Source organism: Pimephales promelas, chromosome 8 (genome assembly GCF_988280905.1).
Source record: "Pimephales promelas chromosome 8, fPimPro1.hap1.1, whole genome shotgun sequence".
In the NCBI taxonomy this organism is placed as follows: domain Eukaryota; kingdom Metazoa; phylum Chordata; class Actinopteri; order Cypriniformes; family Leuciscidae; genus Pimephales; species Pimephales promelas.
The window spans coordinates 26,040,082-26,059,239 of NC_142776.1; the positions used below are offsets into that span (position 1 = coordinate 26,040,082).

Below are 19,158 nucleotides of genomic sequence, written 5' to 3' on the forward strand. Positions count from 1 at the left end.
AGAGCCTATAATGTGGCAGTTAGTGCCAAACCACGAATACCATCACAATTCTCAAACCCTGCAAGAAAAAATAAGTGTTGCTTCAAATGACCTTAAATATGAAATAATACATGTACAGAATACATGAAATAATACAGATGAAGAAGCAGCAGAGGTTATCCTCACACTGTAAAAAATAAACCGTAAATTTTACGGTAAAAAACGGCAGCTGTGGTTGACAGAACTTTACCTTTAAAAATACGGTAGGAATGTTAATGGTTTTACAGACTTAACTTAAAATTTACAGTAATAAACCGTAATTTATTTTCTGATAAAATGTGGATTTACCAACTTATTGATGTATTGATATCTGTTTTAGACCATTGTAATACACTGACAACCAACAATCATCACAGCAGTGATGAGAGTTACATGAGCAATCACAGCTCATCACAAGTAAATACTTGTATAAAGCAATACTTAATTAAAGAAGCTGCACAATGTCATTCACACAAACATTAAGCACCATCTTGGTAACACACATGAAATTAAAAACAAAGGCAATAAACATTAATTTAACAACATTAAATGTAACATATAACCCTAATGTACATAACTGATTAGAAAAAAAAACAAAACAAAACAATAAAACTATGAGGAACCATAGTTATTTCAACAAAAATACATAAAATGTGAAGAGTCCCATAGGGAATTGTGGGAATGTCAATTTATGGTTTTTCACTGTAAATTATACAATGATTTGTTCTTTTTCACTTTCAAAAACTGTAAATTTAACGGTATTTTACTGTAAAATTATGTCACAGTTATTTACCGTGTATAGTACGGAAACTTTCTGTTTACCAATTAACAGTTTTGCACTGTAGCATTTTTACAGTATTTTACCGTTAAAATCACGGTTATTTTTTGAAATGTCCTTTGTTAACAATATTCATTGATTCATCCATGCATGTATCCATTCAACTGTTTAAGTTATTGTGGGTCACAGATTTAATTTTGAATTAATATTCAACACTATTAAGAATAAATCATTCATTCATTGCAATTAGGTATTATGCTCATCAAAGTAGGCCAACATGAGGTTTTAGGCCACCTTTATCAGGAAGGTCATTGTCATGTAAATTAAGAACTACCATATTAGCATACACAGACTGCAGACTATATATTTCATTCATCTGTCCTCGTAATCTTTAATCAAAATAACTTACCCTCCCTCTTGCAGTGATATCTCTTCGCTTCTCTAAGGGTGGGACAGTCTGTCACTCATTGGAAATCACAATAGCAAACCACAAAACATCCAATCAGCTCCCAATGGACAAAATTCAGAGGCTGCATCTTTCGAAGGTCTATTGCGTCACCGCATGCGCGACAAATGCGTAATTCGTTTCCTGTGAAATAAAGGACAAAGCAGATGAATCCTTCGCGGCCTTGCGGCCCTTGCTTACCCCAGAATTCATTCTTTGACGGTGACGACAGGATTTTTGAGAGAAATTGCCAAATTACACTTTTAAACACAAGTATTGGGTTTCAACAAGTCAGATATTCAATGATAAGTAAAAAAAAAGACAAAAAAAAAAAAAAACCAACAACTTTAAAGTGGCTCAAATGTTGACTTGGCTTACTGAGATGCAGTTTATACTCTTTATAATGTACAGAAATGGACCCTGGTGAACATAGACAGTTTGTGAACCCTGTTTTGTTTTCAGTCAGTTTAATATACCTTTCAATAAAGTCCAGTCCAAACGTCAGTGTCGCTCATCAACTGCTGACCTGCAAGATGCAAATGATGCAAGAATTTGGTTCTTAATCATGAATCTGTTATGTTTGTTAAACGACCCTTAGACAGTGTCTTTTCTCTGCATTGCCAAAAGCAAGTAAGTGTGCAACAGGAAGCACTCGATTTGGATGGAAGGATGGAAGTGAAGCAATGCCTGCAGAACTGCCAGAAGCTCCAGGTGAGTGACGTATTAATCCCTGATCTGAGAGTTTTACTGTTGAAAAACTTTCTCTCACCTTACATAATTTGCTCTTTTAGCCAACATAGCAGTACTGGGACCCCGTTAAACTTTGTGCTACAGAAACTACATCTATGTGTTTGTTTATCCCCCCTCCCCCCACACACTTACATTAACAACATAAAATACAAAACTTTCTCAGTAAGTAAAATGTGCAAATGAACAACGACAAAAATAGTGATTATTTATAGGAACGATTATTACTGCATATGTGCAGATAAAGATAATTTCACAATATCTCAACCATCTTAATATTTAAAGAACAAAATGACCAGAGATTCAAGTATTTTTTATAATAATCTTAAACTGGATACTAGAACAATAGTAGTAAATTATTAGTAGTAACTTTGTAGTAATATTGTATAAGGGATCATTCAGGCTGGTCTCATATTTTTTGGTGATACAGAAAGTTAAATACTCAAGGGTAAATAGGACTGTAAAAGAAACAAGAAAAAAATCTCTACAGAGAGATGTACAAGGACACCAAATGAATACTGACAATGCATTCCTCTCCTCATGCAAGAAATCCAGCACTAAATTAAAGTATCCCTTCTTCCTTCTCCAGCAACATGATACATCCAATCTGAAAAATGTCTCATTTGATCTACATTCTGACATTCTGTCCAAAAGAATTTTACAGATAACTGTTCAAAAGTTTGGGTTCGGTAAGGATTTTTTGTTTTTGAAAGACATCTCATACTTAAGAAGGCTGCATTAAAAAATACAGTTAAAAACATGTATTCCTGTCATGTAAAATCTGAATTTTCAGTTTACTCCAGTCTTCAATGCCACATGATCCTTCAGAAATCATTCTAATATGATGGTTTGAGATATGTTTTGAAAACAGTAGCACTGCTTCACCTAATATTTTAGTGATTTTTTTTTTTCAGGATTCTTTGATTAATGGAAGTTTCAAAAGAACATAATTTATCTGATTTTTTTTTTTTTTTTTACAATGAAAATGTCTTAAGTGTCATTTTTGAGAAAATTAATGTGCCCGCTCAAATAAAATAATTTCTTTCAAAAAAAAAGAAAGAAAAATTGTACTGACCCCAAACTTTTGAAAGGAAGTGTATACTGTATAAACATACAATCACCTAAAGGATTATTAGGAACACCATTCTGTTTACACGGGAATGCTCGTGGGTGAAAACGTAAAAATATTTTATCGGATGTGCCTTTCGTTCACACGGCGACGGGGTTTTGGGGGCTTAAAAGAAATTTAAAAGAAATTTGTTCAAAGTAAAACTCATCATGTATAAAAAATAAATTAATAAATAAAAAAAATCAAGGGAAAAATAAGTTACACAGTTGGCAACTGATCCAACCAAACACCCCTTTTCACTTCCTTCAAACATTTCATCTGTTCTTTTATATAGTTTTTAATCTTACCAATTACTCTTCATCAGTTATCAACTATATATGGTTCTCAGAGTATTGGCAACGCCAACTATATATTGATAATGTCTATCTTTAACAAGTTACATTACTACTTAGAAAACCTTCAAACACATAAACATTCATGAGATTTAGGTCTAAATACTCTTAATAGACCATATCCTCCCCTTCAGGATGACATATAATCGGTTTCCTGTTCGTGGCCCCTACAAGGCATTTCCAGGAACCGGTAAGACAAAGAGACATGAACATTAATATTAAAACATTGTTTGTTCAACTTCACCTTGTATGTTCCACTTTGATAACAGTCACCATGCACATTTCATCTGACTGCCACTAGAGTGAAACAAACACAAAATAAAGATCTCAAAAAAACTGTTTAGTATGGTTCTTTAAGTTTGGCACATGTGTGGTCTAAATTAGGCAAACAGGATAAATAGTCAGCGATAAGGTTTTTCTTACCTGGACAGTGCTCAATTGAAAAAAACAAAAACAAAAAACATAATGCAGCAAAGTCAGACACCAGTGCAGTATCCTTGAGTTATTGTTCTGCATGTACATCCATTTCAGCACAAAATGATCAGTTCTTAATATAAATTCACGCCCAAGCAGGTAGTACCGCAGAAAGTCCGCAACCCACTTAATGGCAAGACCTTCCTTCTCAATGGTCAAGTATTTCCGCTCTCTTTCAAAGAGTTTTCTGCTCAGAAATAACACTGGTCATCAGACCTTTACCATTTTGTCTATTTAAACAGGTAAAAATAAGATAAGATAACATCAGTAAATTATGGAGTACCACAACGATCTGTATTAGGCCCTCTGCTATTTTCAATATATATGCTGCCACTTAAGAAAACTAGTTCCCACTTTTAAGTCAATGACACTCAGTTATAAATTTCATCACCACCAAAAAAAAAAACACTAAAGTTGCAAAAAATCTCTCCAAGTTGACAGAGTGCGTAGAACATTGGATGACCAGTAATTTTCTTCAATTACTGTAAATTTGGATAAGAGGTATTACTTATTGGACCAAAAATCTGTACAAAATCTCTTAAAATACAATCAGCATCTAGAAGGATTTACTGTTACTTCATCCTCTACAGTTAAAGACCTGGGTGTTATATTAGACAGCAACTTGATTTTCACAAATCATATTTCATGCGTTAGAAAAACAACCTTCTTCCACCTCAGAAACATTGCTAAGCAAAAGAACATATTACCTGATTCTAGTGCATTACTTGGTGGATTTAGGGTGATGGCAGCTTCATGGTTAAGAATCGGTTCTGATAAGCAAAAGCTTGCAGGTTTAGCGGCGTGTCTCCTGCACTGCAATCATCATAGTTCATAATACATTTATTACAGATCCTGTAAATTCCCTTCTGTAAATTGCCTTGAATGAAAAAGAAGTTGCATACAATCCATTTTCCTGTAATGAATAGACAATTTGTATAATGGGAAATCACTTTAATATATCCAGCTTCTCAAAATACATTTCAGTGCACTGAAAACAAACTTCATATACATGTGTTTTTCCTTCAACATTCTTTTTCCTTCATTCAAACAAACCGTGACAATGATGCAACCACTTTGATTGAAATTAAAAAAACATAAAATCACAGAAAAATTAGTAATAACGTTCCCACCATGTTAAGTTTCAATCAAGAATCTTCTCAACTCTAAACAGTCTAAAAAAGCTAAAACAATAAGATAAATATCCTTATATTTCATTCATTCATTCATTCATTCATTCAGCTGTTGTTTTGCCAGCACTTATACATAAAAGTTATAAAGGCATTTCATAAAATACTTTGACTTCATATCTGATGATCCAGTAACACAGTACAAGTGGTCCATCTTAATTAATCAACTCATCACCTGCAAATGTACACTCTGAATTCTTATTTTAGTGTTCAAACTTTGAGTTATTATGGATGATTGCACAAAACGGTAGTGTAACCAAAACACGTGGTACAAAAAGACATTCATAAAGCGCATTAATTAATGCTATAATGCCAAAACATACATGACAACTCAAAACGTTCGTTCAGTCCTCTTTCATAATGCATAAAAGCTATTTTATGCCAAGACTTGCAGCTTTGAATTGCAATCGACATCTCAGTACATCCGTACATATATGCAGGCTGACAGTGTATCTCTATAAATAATGGGAGTGTAAATAGCGGCATTGTTAGCAACGGAAAAGCTCGAAATCTCTCCAGAGGAGCCATTGTGTGTGATAAAGAACTGGCCTGAGAGAATGTCACAGGAGTCGGGCTGTCTACACAAACAAGAGGACGAGGATCGAGATTAGTGTCGAGTTATGGCATTCCAGGAAATCTCAGAACCCTTCAGCATACCTTCATGTTGACTGAGCCTCATTACTGACATTCCTCAAGCCATCGGCACCTTGACGATTATCGCTAAGGTATGATCCTAGACTCTCTATGAGACTTTGAAAGTTGATAGAGGTCAGTGTCAAAAACAACACGGTTGCATACTGCTTTAGTTGCATACTGCTTCATGGACTGACCCAAGGCCATGTGATCATGTCATTGAGCACAAGGTCAGAGATGTGGTCATAAACACATCAACACTAGCATCTATAAAGTCAAGCTTGTAAAATTGAAATGAAGGGAAAAAAAACAAAAAACAAAGACATGAATTGCTGCCTACTTATAAAACCGTAAAGACAGCTTCAGAGGTATTACAGTAACACTGCAGAAAAAGATATATTTTTAATGAGTATTTTTGTCTAATTTTCCAGTAAAAAATGTCTAAAAATCCAATAAAGAAGATAAATGTACATACTTTTTTAGAGACAAATTTTACAACACTGCATAAATAAGACTTATTTTCAAGAATGTACACTATCATTCAAAAGTTTGCAGTTGGTACAAATTTTTGGAAAGAAGTCTCTTATGTTCACCAAGGCTGAATTTACTTAAAGGGGACATATCGTGCAAAATCCACTTTTTTAGCCCTTAAATGCATTTTGTTGTATATTTGGAGTGTTTATAAGTACAGAAAAGATGAAATTATTCTCTTCAGGTGATTCGTTTATATCTTTGTATTCTGTTTTGGTCATATTTTTCAACCTGTTCAGATTTTTCTGTTCTCTATGACGTTTTTTGAACTATCATGTCACCGTATTTGCAGCGGAACTGACAAATAAGGACATTGACTAACGGTCCAACACTTCGAGCAATCCGCCATTATTATTTCTCGCTCCGATTTTGTAGTCCGAGCTCAATGATGCAGAAGTTGCGAGAGGGCAAGTCAAAATGTTCGATTGTTGGATCATGTAGTGACCTGAAGCACTTTAAGGATTCCCACTTCAACAACCTCCGCCAGTATAAAGAAGGGTTTGCCGATTGACTTCGTCTGAATGAGAGGTAAATTCCTTCTATCTTTCGAGATGACGAACCGAGCATTTCGATAAGCTGTAAATATCGTTAATAAAAATAAAGTACTTTACTTTCTTAAAACACATGGTGGTCATGGTTTAGCAGTACCTTTGTCTTTCTTTGTTTTTGTTTTGAAGTAACGTTACACGTCTGCAGTATTATTGTTCTTGAGTTTCATCAATGGTCATTTAGCTGCTGTGTTTTCTGATGCTTTTTCTAAACGTATCATATTATCAATACAGATTTTTTTTTTGTGGTAAGATTAGACCGTAGTCATTTATCTTGTCAGTGTGCTTGTTTTAACAAGAGAAATAGTCGACTTTCACTAATAACACAAAACAGTTAACTCACATTGTTCTGCAGGTTCGTCGTAGTCTTTATCAACTCGCTCGCTCTGGCTCGAATATGTAAGGCTTGAAGGACAAGTCTTCTGTTGTTGACATTTTATTAAAGTGTGAATAAAAATGTTCTTTGAAGGTATCGTATATAATCGTATATCTCTAATCAAACGACAATAATGGCCGAACGCGGGGAGTTGAACCGACAGTGAACTCATCGACCTGGAGAGCGGGCGGGGAAAGACGCATCTCCTTTTTATTTAAAGGGGCCGCATTGAAACGGGTCGCTCAAAGACGCACATCAGAAAAGGGGTAGAAAAGGGGCCCGTGGAGCTATAATAATGAGGAATTCAGACCCAAGTATTGCAGTTATGTTTTATATAGACCACAACGGTATGATTTATATGTAAAAATGAATGATTTAAAAGCATGATATGTACCCTTTAAGTAAGCAGAAACATACATGTAAATGTAATTTATTCCTGTGATGGCAAAGCTAAGCTTCGAATATGCTGATTTGGTGCTCAAGAAACATTTAGGATCATTGTCAATGTTGTAAACAGCCGCTTAAAATATTGAATAATATTCTTTGATGAATCGAATGTTGAAAAGAACAGCATTTATATGAAATAGAAATCTTTTGTAACATTATAAATGTTTTGTCTGTCGTGTTTATACTTGTGTGAACAAATCTGTCAATCTGTCATGTTGCAAACAGAAATACAAAATAGACTAATATTCAAGATATAACGAGAAACTGTCTTAATATCTTATGCAGTGTTGTTTTTCAAGTAAATTAATTCATCTGAAGTTCCAGTATATTCTACTGGAATATTTGACTGGAAAAAAAAGTCAAGAAATTATTATTATTATTTTTTTTGCAGTGTAGTATTGACTTTGGTTTGTGTTAATTGATTCATCATGTTTTTTTTTTTTTAATTACAGGTCCACAAATACTTTAAAATACAATTTTTCAAAGAGTTATGCTACTATGAATACAAAACCCCCCCAGTGATTTTCATAATTTGAATAATTATATCTACGAAATAACTAAGTACAATCAGTGGTACTTTGCTATAAAGGCAAAATATGAAATGCAGAATGAAAGCAGTCTAAATGACCGATTCAAGACGCTTTTGGTCATTGTGGAAGCCTGTTATTCAAATGACAGCAGGTCAGGGTGGGATTCTTCGTTCTCCGAGTTGAGGGTTCGGTAATCCACAGTGCCGTTCCCCAACAGTTCCCCCTCAGTGACGCTGATGCGGCAGCCCCCTTTCCCTGGACACGGGGTGGAAGCCATTCTAGTTTCCGAGTTGGCCAGTTTCTTTAGGTCCAGATTGTCTTTGTGAATGAGATCTGGAACAGAAAGCAGCAGCTGTGACTGATCGACAGCCTCAGAATCTTTCTCATCCGTCACCACAGCTGTGGGCTCGTTTTTTAGTTCTAATCCGGGCCTTTTCTCCATCTGGCTGTTGACACGGTCGCCAGGTTCTGAAGGGTTCTCGAGGCCGGACTCTTCAAGGCTCGCTTCAGACTGAAGCTCAGCTTTATCTTTGGTGATCTTGTCAGATGAGGAGACGAAGGAGGATTCTGGGGAGGCCACCACGGGGTCAGAGGATATCATCATGTCCTGGGTGGTCTTCAGGGCACGTGGGAGACGCTTTTTACCGGTGGGAGGTGGGGGATCAAGCCGAGGGAAGGAGTCCAGGGACATGTGACTGTATTAGAGAAGGAAAACAGCAAAGACGCAATGTGATCGTGCAAGACAGAATGACAATGAAAGATCAGAGCAAATATGCGGGCTGAATTTGTTCAGTTCTCTTGCATGGTGGTCCAAAATGATACTACTAAAAAAGAAAAAAAAAAATATTCGTAAGACTACATCATCTCTCGATGTAATACAAGAGTACACTTCATTTGAACAAATCTTATTAAAGGAGGAAAGCGAGCAGCCAAACGGTCTTAAAATACCTTTGGAAAGTTGATAGCTGGCATTACACTCCATGTAAAAGTTTTAAATGCATTTTGCTAATTCTTCTATAATAATTATGACCCTTTTTTAATAAAATGTATTAAAAAAAGAAGGTAAAAGTAACATCAAATAAATGATGTTCTTTCTAACTTTCCTGAAAAAAAAAAATAAAAAAAATCAAACAGCACAACAGTTCTTAACATTAATTATAAGAAATGTTTCTGGAGTAATGGCTGCTGATAATTCAGCTTTTGCCTTCAAATAAATCATTTACATTTCAAAATATATTAAAATAGAAAAAAAGGTTATTTTTCCTGTGTATACTGCGTGAATGACCATGAACAAGAACATTAGATGCAATAACGTCACGGTCCTCGAGTCACATGGGATGCTCACAGTCAATTAATGAAATTATAGTCTACGTAATGGTGAACTTACCATAAATCTCCCATGATAACTGCACAATTCCCTCAATAATGTCACATGCTATGCAATAACAGCCTTTCTATAGATGATAAGAAATTGGTTTCTTGTAAATGCATCATTTCATTTATTATTTTATGATAGTGGAATTTGCACTCGGTCTGTTAAAGATATGAAAGCTGATGAGAAGTCTATGGGATATTTTATTTATCCGTTTAAACGTATCATTCATTCCCGTGGCACACATGGTGAAGGATGGCCAACATTAAAAGTAGGCATTTGTTTAAAGTGCTAACTCCAAGTATGAGACCTAGTAATGTCTTAGCAAGCACTACAATTGATCATAAATGCATTATATCCATAATATTTACAAGCAGGTATAATAAAAAAGCTGGAAGGAATGTGTATACTATGTTGCAAAACTGGTAAGATTTCAGCCAATTAAACCAAACCCTTGATAAGTCAAAGTTGGCCTGATGCAACACACACACACACACACACAATGACTCACAAACACATGTACATTCTCTTGAAGGCTGCTGATAATGATGGTGGATACAGTTGCCTGCATGAAAAGACTTTTTCTCTCTCTCTCTCTCTGAGATGTCAGTCAAATCTCAGCAGTAACCCATGGCGTTCTCATATAATAACAGTGTTCAAAGACATTCCTCCTGTTTTCACATTCACAGCTGAAAGAAATGTGAACTGCAACAGAAAAATATGATCGGCCATCTGCCACGATGAATGGCGGTCTGTAAGGACTGAATGAACTAATCAATATATTAGTGCCATCAAGCGATTTAACTAATTGAATCGCACATTTTTTCTGTATTAGAAGATTTTATAATAAGAGTATAATTCATTTATAAAGTTTACATTTAAAGGTATAATTTTAATGAATATTTTTTAACTTTTAATTTAAGTTTACATAGGATGCTGGATTAGGACTTAGGACTTGGATGCTGCATTAATTGCATTAAATATTTTAACACGTTAAATTTCAGATACTACATTATTTTTGTCAACCATAATATGTACTGTATATATATATATATATATATATATGAAGAGTTCAGATGCAAAAGCCTCTAAGTGCCATTTGAAATTTTCTTCTGGAATGAAGAGCTTTATCAAGCTTGTTCAGTAATTTCACTTAAATGGCAATGAAGATTACCTATTTATTGTCATTTAAGTGAAATTATTGAACTTAAATATACAAGCTTGATAAAATGAATTTCAAATGGCGCTTAGAGGCTTTTGCATCTGAACTCTTCATATATATACATGCATATACCAAGGGTACAATACATTCTGACCAGGACTGCATATATACATCTGTGTATATATACAGACTTTATATACAAACTTTGGATGGAATACAATTATTCAACATTAGTGGATTAAATTGTATTGGAACCAGATCAACAATCACCCCATGTTTAGAGGAACATTTTGTTTACTTCCTTTTTTATTTGACGTTTGACAGGACAGTAAAATGGAGAATCAATTTGGGACACATCGCAGTCCAGCCTTGAATCTGCTTCTGTACAAGCACTATGGTCATTAAAATGTCAAAAGCAAGTGTTACGGCTGACAACTTCTTAGCAATTTTATTCTTACCATGAAGTCAATTGAATAATGAGCATATTGAGGTCATTGCCATTAGCAGCAGTGAGTGTGAAATGTACCTGTTTTTTGCTGTACTGTGTCCCATCTCAGGCAGGTTGGACCACACTGGCTCTACATTCTTATTCACCTCTGTGACTCCAATGTCTCCAAAGCTGTTGGGATCTTTTCGGCGGAGCAAGTCGTTTACCTTCGCACCCATGGCTTTGCCCAAGTTCAGGGCGTTTTTTAGGTGCTGGCTGCCACCTGTCCTGGATCCTGCCAGGGCAGACGTGTCCGTGGAGCCCGCTGGACGAAAGTTCAGCTTCGGCTGTTCCGCAGCATTGCAGTTCTCAAACATGCTTTGGTCCACTAAAGAAAACACAACAAAAAGGTTTTCAGACAAAGTGAGGCACTGGGGAACTTTACTGTATTTAAATTCACATTTAAAAGTGAGCAGTGTCTTCAGTAGCTTTTGTACAGACTTAAATGCATGGTTTAAGCTGCTAGACAGTGTTCATTCAAACAATTTGTTTAACATAAACCCAATATTGCTACATTTAACCTTGTTTAATCCATCAGATCAAATGTAGGGATGCAGTTTTTTATTTTTGTTATTTAGAATTAGGATGATTATTAATTATCTTGTTATGGCTGATAACTGATAAATAATAATTATCAAATTCTACCCTATTATAAATCTACCCTATTTTACAGATACATTTGAAATAAAACATACATACAAAATACAAAAAAACAAAAAACAAAAAAAACAACAACATTCTAAATGCTGGATTTAGGCATCACCAAAAAAATTGGCAAAATTTTAGTTGGCAAAAATGACAATGTAATTAAATTATAAATGTAAAAACATGCACAATTAAATATACCACAGATACCAATTTAAAAATAAAAATCAATACATTTAAACAACATATCGATATATTGCATTCCAATTTTCATGCAGTGTTAATTAAGCATTTTATACATAAAATGTAGAACAATGGACACCAATTCATGCAGAAAATAGAATGCGTCAAGTCACTTGTCATGTTTCTTACCTCAGAACCATTATTTCATGGTTAGCATTCAAAGTGACAAAGAAAGCATGTTTTATTGTTTGTATCTATACAGACATTCTTAAAAATACTCAAACTTAAAACTACATTAGTATTTAAACGCAACTTTGAACTTTTAGATCACAACATAAAAAGGAATGAAAATTTAACTTTTACCTAATAGGTGACCGAAGAGAGGTAGACCGACAGTGATAAAGATGGAAAGAGAGAAACAGCAATTTGCCAACAAAAGCGGCTCTGACATGGAGTTCCATTTCAAATTCAGCTTCAATTTAGGCCATTCAAAGCAGTTTACAATAAAAGCTGTATGGCTCTAATCAAATGTGATTTCGAGAAACTCTTGATGTGGCATAGTTATTTCTAGCTTGTTAAACTCAAACAGTTTCAACGCTTGCTCATGGAGGAGTAAGAATTCTCATTAGCTGGTGACAGTCTCTCATTGACGCCAAAGGCGGGCCCACATACGAGACCAGAGAGGTTTTTCCACACAAATATTTGACAAAGGGAAGTTATTTTGATGCTGACAATGTCTTGGCTCTGCAGGCAAGGCAAACAGATGAATGAGGGAAGTTTGTGTGCCAAAAACAGCATGTTGTTGTCATGGTAATCAGGAGGAAAAGATGACAACCAGTAAAACTACAACTTGCCATTTGTGATGGGTCTGACTTTCCTTTCCAGGCACACCACTGGGTAACAAGATGAGTTTAAATAATTCAAAGGATTGATCTTCAAGCGCCATCAGAATTCATTTTACAATGAGGCTAAAGCAAGCACAACATGCTGCTATAATGAGCTCTGGATAGAAATGGGCAGGAGAAAAGTAGCCACTTGCCTGTGGTTTCATGCGATTGTATCACTGCACATATTGATCTGCAGTAGTACTCTAATGAAGCCATCTAAAATGGGACATTAATTACAATGCACTTCAATGACAGACATGTTATTTCATCTGGTAATGTTATACAATACCCAGACTAGTTTAACTATGTTTGTGTAGTATCAACCACAGGCGGCCCACAGTTTCATTCAAAGCTTCATTTCGATCAATTGTCTGATTGCAAAGCAAAATCATGTTTAAAAAGTCTGTTTTGTGCCATCCATCAATTTTAGATTTATCTATTCCTAAAAAGCAAATAAAACAAAGCAATCTGTGGTTGGTCTTGTCCTGAGTGTGTAGTTCTTGGACAGAATAAGTGCAAACTGGATAAGACTTAATGACCTAAAATCAAAAGTATGTGTCTGTGAGACTAGATTTTCAGTGAGAAAGATCTATAGTAAATCATCAGCTTTGAATTTAGAGCGTGACACAGTGATCATCGGATTTGAAACTTTTTCACAGGGCTGGGCATAATCGTGTAGCTCGAGGCAGCAGTTTAAATACCTCAGTCAGGCTCCACCAGTGGCAAATGCTAGGAGGGTGTCTGACACGCTGCTATTCTGGGCTGGTATATAAGTTCATGATGTGTACCAACATGAAACCTCTGGACCCAAGGGTGTCACAAATACACACGCTGAATAGTACAGGGTTCCCACTCTTTTTTGGCCAATAAATTTCGATATATCCAGTCATTGGAGATTATTACATAAAATCCTTTTACAGCAAGGACTACACTTACAATTTTTCACTAAAAAATATTTTAGAGTATTATTAATATTTTCTAAATTTATGGAAAGATATTCTATTTCATATATGATATCATTGATATTTATTAGCGGTCAAAACGATTAATTATGATTAAAATCGCACCTAACGTAGAAGTTGTTGTTTATATAATACATGCGTGTAAAATTTTATTATATATTATATACGAGTGTGTGTAGACACTAATATATATATATATATATATATATATATATATTTGTGCTGTCAAACGATTAAAATATTTAATCGCGATTAATCGCATTAGTGTCATAGTTAACTCACGATTAATCGCAATTAATCTCACATTTTGATCTATTCTAAATGTCACTTGATTTCTTTTTGACCCATTAGTTTCTCATTTTCATGCTCTTGTCAACATGTAAAAGCGGCTTGTTTTGTGCAAATGTTTTTTTATTGAAAACAACATTGCCATTTACTGTGTTCAACTTCACACTAAAATTCTCACTCGGAGAAAATTATCTCACACACAATGTAACACTGTCCATCAATAAAAGGGTGAAAGAAATAGTGACGAGGTCCTGATATTGACGAGGGGGCGGAGAATTCGAATCAGATGTGTGTGTGTGTGTGTGTGTGTGCTTGGCCATCAAGTGGTATTTCAGACTGGACGTGCTGCGATGATGATAACGTCAGCTCAGTTCACAACAACAAAACACACAGATCACTTTGGTCTTGTCAATGGAACCATTTGGCAACTTTTTAGTAAAGTAAACTTTCCAATCAGAATCTTATTGGCATCCATTTCGGCATCTCGCGCTCGTCATCCACTCAAAACGTAACTTTAACCAACTATTTGGCCAGCTTGCAAGCCCAAACGAGTGTGTGCGGTGTCGTTCCTGTTGTTTTGTTTCCGGTCTAGCTAGATACGCTTGCGCTTTGGTCGACGAAGCAACTTAACGTCCTCACGTGGCCAGTGAAATGAATGGGTTTCATAGCGCCGCGCATGCCGCGTCCTGTTGCAAAAGCATGTGAAAGAAAACTACAAAGTTTGCTATGACAAAAATTGACGCAGTTTGCGTTAAAGCCATTAATAACGTGTATAACGGACAGCCCTAATATATATATATATATATATATACACATACACACACACACACACAGTATATACATAGTATATATGAAGAGTTCAGATGCAAAAGCCTCTAAATGCCATTTAAAATTTTCTTCTTTAATGATGATTTTTGTCAAACTTGTATATTTAAGTTCAGTAATTTCACTTAAATAACAATTAATAGGTAATTATGATTGCCATTTAAGTGAAATCACTGAACTTAAATATACAAGCTTGATAAAAATCATCATTAAAGAAGAAAATTTCAAATGGCATTTAGAGGCTTTTGCATCTGAACTCTTCATATAATATACACACATCATAAACAAAAACTTTTAATGTTAGATGCGATTAATCGATTTGACGGCACTAATGCTGAAGACCTATTTCTAGGTTTCCCATTACAGAAGGAACCCTGATGATGATCAAGACCCCTATATTTATGAACCGTACAAAAATATTCAAAAGTGGCCGGATTTTATATTTCATGGTGCACTACATCATGGGTAAAGAATCAAAAATGAACTGCTGAACAAAGAGCAAATATACCTAAATCCCAAGCCAAACGCTACCATCTCCAATACTTGGAGAATAACAATGAATAAATAAAGCATTTTAACCCATTATCTCCACCTTGTTTGACCTAGCAGATGTTCAGGTCAGCAGAAGATGGGCCAAACATCAATAATTTATTTGAACCCCCTATCTACAGTAGCATGAATCTTTAAACACAAGGGCAGGGGGATGGGTAGAATAAGTTAGCCCTGGATAACACATGATGAGAGGGTCAAGGTGGAGTAACTCCGAATCTGACTCACCATCCCTGTTATCAACTCCATCATTAACACAAACAAGGTGGAGAACTATAATGGCACTGCGGTCCAGAATAAAAGCATCAATCTCAGGACTCCTAAATGAAAAGGGCAGAGAACTCCACAAGTAAACTGCACTGTTACGACTATCCATTACCTTTATCTCTGTTGAACAGCACTGCTGGCTGACCAGTCTCCTTGGTACTATAGATATACTGTAGCACATTTAAGGGTAGAAAGGAAATAAATTAATAAAACCTCAAAAGACCAACCAAAACTCCCAAAAACCGTAAATGGCATGGAAACCCTTATGGTCAATAGCTATTTGTATGTAAAGCAGAGTATTGGAAGCCACACCAGCACTTTAAAAAAAATGCATTGGGGAGAAAAATGGATTTCTGAAAGATGATAAATCTCAAACTATATCGGAACAGTGTTAAAATTAAGGTGAGACCAAAACCGGCACTGAACACATAAAATATAGATGTGAGGATGTTTTTATGGCAATGTTCTGCCACTGGAGAAACCCCCCCCCCCCCAAAAAAAAACAAAAACCCACTGAACATAATGGGAGACAATGCCCCCATTTTCATTTGACTTCTCAGATCAATAATTAATCAAAGGTTCTGTCACATCAATGTCAAGCAGGAACACGAATCTGCAAGTTTGTCACCAAGAAATGAAGGGATTTGGAGCAAGTAGACTGATGCGAGACAATGACATCTTGATCGGCGTTCATGTGTCTTTGAATAAATCATTGGAACCACATTGGACTAAAGGCGCGTAACAGTGCATTCTGTAAAATATAGCTAATTAATTACATTTTTTTTTTTTTTAAAGGGCAGTTTTAATTTCATGGTGTGTTACCCTTCAAGGGCATAAAGGAGTTCAAATCAAATGAACTATATTGGAGTTCACTTTATAACATGAAGGATTTTTTTTCCAGTTGAGTGCAGTGACAATCTAAAAGGTCAGTGTCCTGCACTTCACAATTCACATCTCCTTGAGTACCCCTGTAGGTCTTAATGTCTAATTGTGTAATCCTGAAAGGAAATAGAATGAGAGTTTACGGTCACTACAATATATGGAGCTGAACATTTCAGACTAAAGTACTTTGCCAACTGCAGGTTGGCCCGGGCTTGAGCTTCTAATTCAGAAGCAGTCGAGTTTCCAACAGCTTCTCTCAGAAGCGGCAGCTGTACTAAAATGAGATGTGATATTGTTATGCAATTTCAATTACGCCGCAGGGAGAAGGATCCATCCGACAGCCGCGCGTTTCCCCCGAGCGTGCAAGATGAGACGGCGATGCTCCACAGCATCCGTTAAATTACACAGCGATTCAGAGGGTGTTCTCTGCACTAGCTGGTTTTGTGAGCACACGTTTTAGTGGTTATTTTTTATTTCGTGAAGCAGCTGTGCTTGCATATGGCATCTGAAGTGGTTTCATTTGTGTGCTGAATCGCTGAAGGGTTGAACCTCATCTTAACTAGGAAAGTCAACCAACTGTAACATTCACCATAGATATAGGCCGACGTGTAACAAAGTGTTCACTTAGAGATGGCTGTTAAAGTGATGCCAATTTGTTTAGCCCTTGTTAAAAGCTGAAGAACACCTTGATCCAGAGTTTCAACTTGATGTATTTCTCTGAACATTCACCGACAATGACTCTCACACTGATTGAGCAGTTACACAGTCACGCGGTGGCACTGCAAAGCTCTTAAAAATGACAGAACTCGTTGTAAATGGCTTTGAAATGAGTCATATATTTTGAAAACCTGCAGTAAGCTACAGGAGGGACAAGTGATGGTTTATTATTCATGACACCAAAGACTGTGGAATATTTTTTTTTCCCTCAAAAACAAGCAGTGGGTAGGATTCAAGGACAATGTTCATGTTTTGAGTGGTTTTCACAGAGTTTCTATAGAGTTCTAGAAACGCGCTGACACAAACTTTAAAGTCGCAGTAAGTGCGTTTACATGCACGTTTGTAACCCAATTATGCTTAAGTCGACAAAGCATGTTATCTTGTAAACACGTTAACCTGTTTTCCTTTATCGGAGTAAAGCCATAAACGACTTAAGCATAAACTGATCAACACAGCTAGGTTTTTGCCCCTGATTTCTCCCGGCAAGTAAACACACTAAGCTGCGTTCTGCCGCCTTATTGAAGTGCGCGTGTGTGATATGTGACAGGAAAGAAAGCACCCTTACTGCAGATTTAACCACATCCAGACAGAGCGAGTCTTTCGAGGACATATACATCACAAACTCCGACTCTTTCTTGACATAAGAAATTATAAAAATGTGCTATCATCTCATGTAGCCGAATTAGAAGAGTTCAGTGGAAATGCTGCATCGGTGACTGCATGAGAGTATAATATACGAGATCATAAATTTCCTGCTGACATGTTAGAATACATTTTTAGATGTACTACTGGGAAATAACCTGATTTATTAATAAAGTCTTGTAAATGCAGTTTACTTGCGTTGCAGGGCTATCGATTTACATGTAAACCGAGACAACGGGTTATTTCAAGAACCTGATTTTTGGGAATTATCAGCATATTGGTGTGCATGTAAACGTGCTCAATGAAACAGAAGAAGCAATCGATTTTTTCTTTCATATTGTGACAGACTTTCAAAAAAAAAAGTAGGGCGGGAACAAACAATTGTTCTATCCATCGGTTGTTGATTGAATGGAGGCAAATAAAAAAGCAATAATGCGTTTTTTCACTAAATGTAATGTATAAGCTTAAAGTCGGCGTGAAACCGGAAGTTGAGATTGTGGTTTTTTCCTTGTCGTGACGAATATCCAAGTGAAACGGCTTCTGAAATTACGAAAAAAAATGTAGGGTAGGGCTTGATTTCATCCTTCGGGAATTAATTGGATCGTTGGAGGTTGGGCGTTGCAAACAATTTGAATGCGATTCTCTGAGGCGATGCACCCTCTTCGGATCTGGTCGCACCATTTTGCCATTCCATGTGACCAAAAGAGAAGAGAGGTCGTTTCGATGGGGGAGGGAAGGGTAATGTATTTGATTAAAGATTTTAAGAGTACATGAATTTAAAAAAAACATAATGAAGTGTACTGATAAATCATTTACAATAAACACTACAATATTACATATAAAAGGAAGATTTGTCAAATTTGATTGCATGCCGACTTTAAGTCTTACAGAAAAATCATACCAATTCGGTTTTTGCAATGTTGGACTAACAGACCTAGAAAATTAAAAAGTATTGTAGATTAGTTTCATCCAGCATCCAGACAATAATCAATCGGCTTCTTCAATGTATGGCCACTTCAAGTGACAGACGACCAGCATTTGGGTTAGTTTTTTGGGATTAGATTACCCAAAAATTTTAATTCTGTCAGTAACTGTCATTAACCCTCATGTGTCAG

The 19,158-nt window shown here is 35.9% G+C and overlaps 1 protein-coding gene across 2 annotated transcripts in view; it reads right to left on the reverse strand.

Moving 5' to 3' along the window:
• Positions 1 to 8,108: 8,108 nt before the first annotated feature.
• nos1apa (nitric oxide synthase 1 (neuronal) adaptor protein a) overlaps positions 8,109 to 19,158 on the reverse strand; it is a 105,821-nt gene continuing 94,771 nt past the window's right edge. The window contains exons 1-3 of one of the 2 annotated variants that reach the window (XM_089134239.1): positions 12,214 to 13,899; positions 11,236 to 11,524; positions 8,109 to 8,870 (exon numbers count right to left, since the gene is read on the reverse strand). In XM_089134239.1, the coding sequence (XP_088990365.1) occupies positions 8,309 to 8,870; positions 11,236 to 11,513 (840 nt within the window). In that variant the 5' untranslated portion in view covers positions 11,514 to 11,524; positions 12,214 to 13,899 and the 3' untranslated portion in view covers positions 8,109 to 8,308. Of the gene's footprint in view, positions 8,871 to 11,235; positions 11,525 to 12,213; positions 13,900 to 19,158 lie in introns of those variants that run through there. The other variant, XM_039647727.2, reaches the window with a different exon arrangement.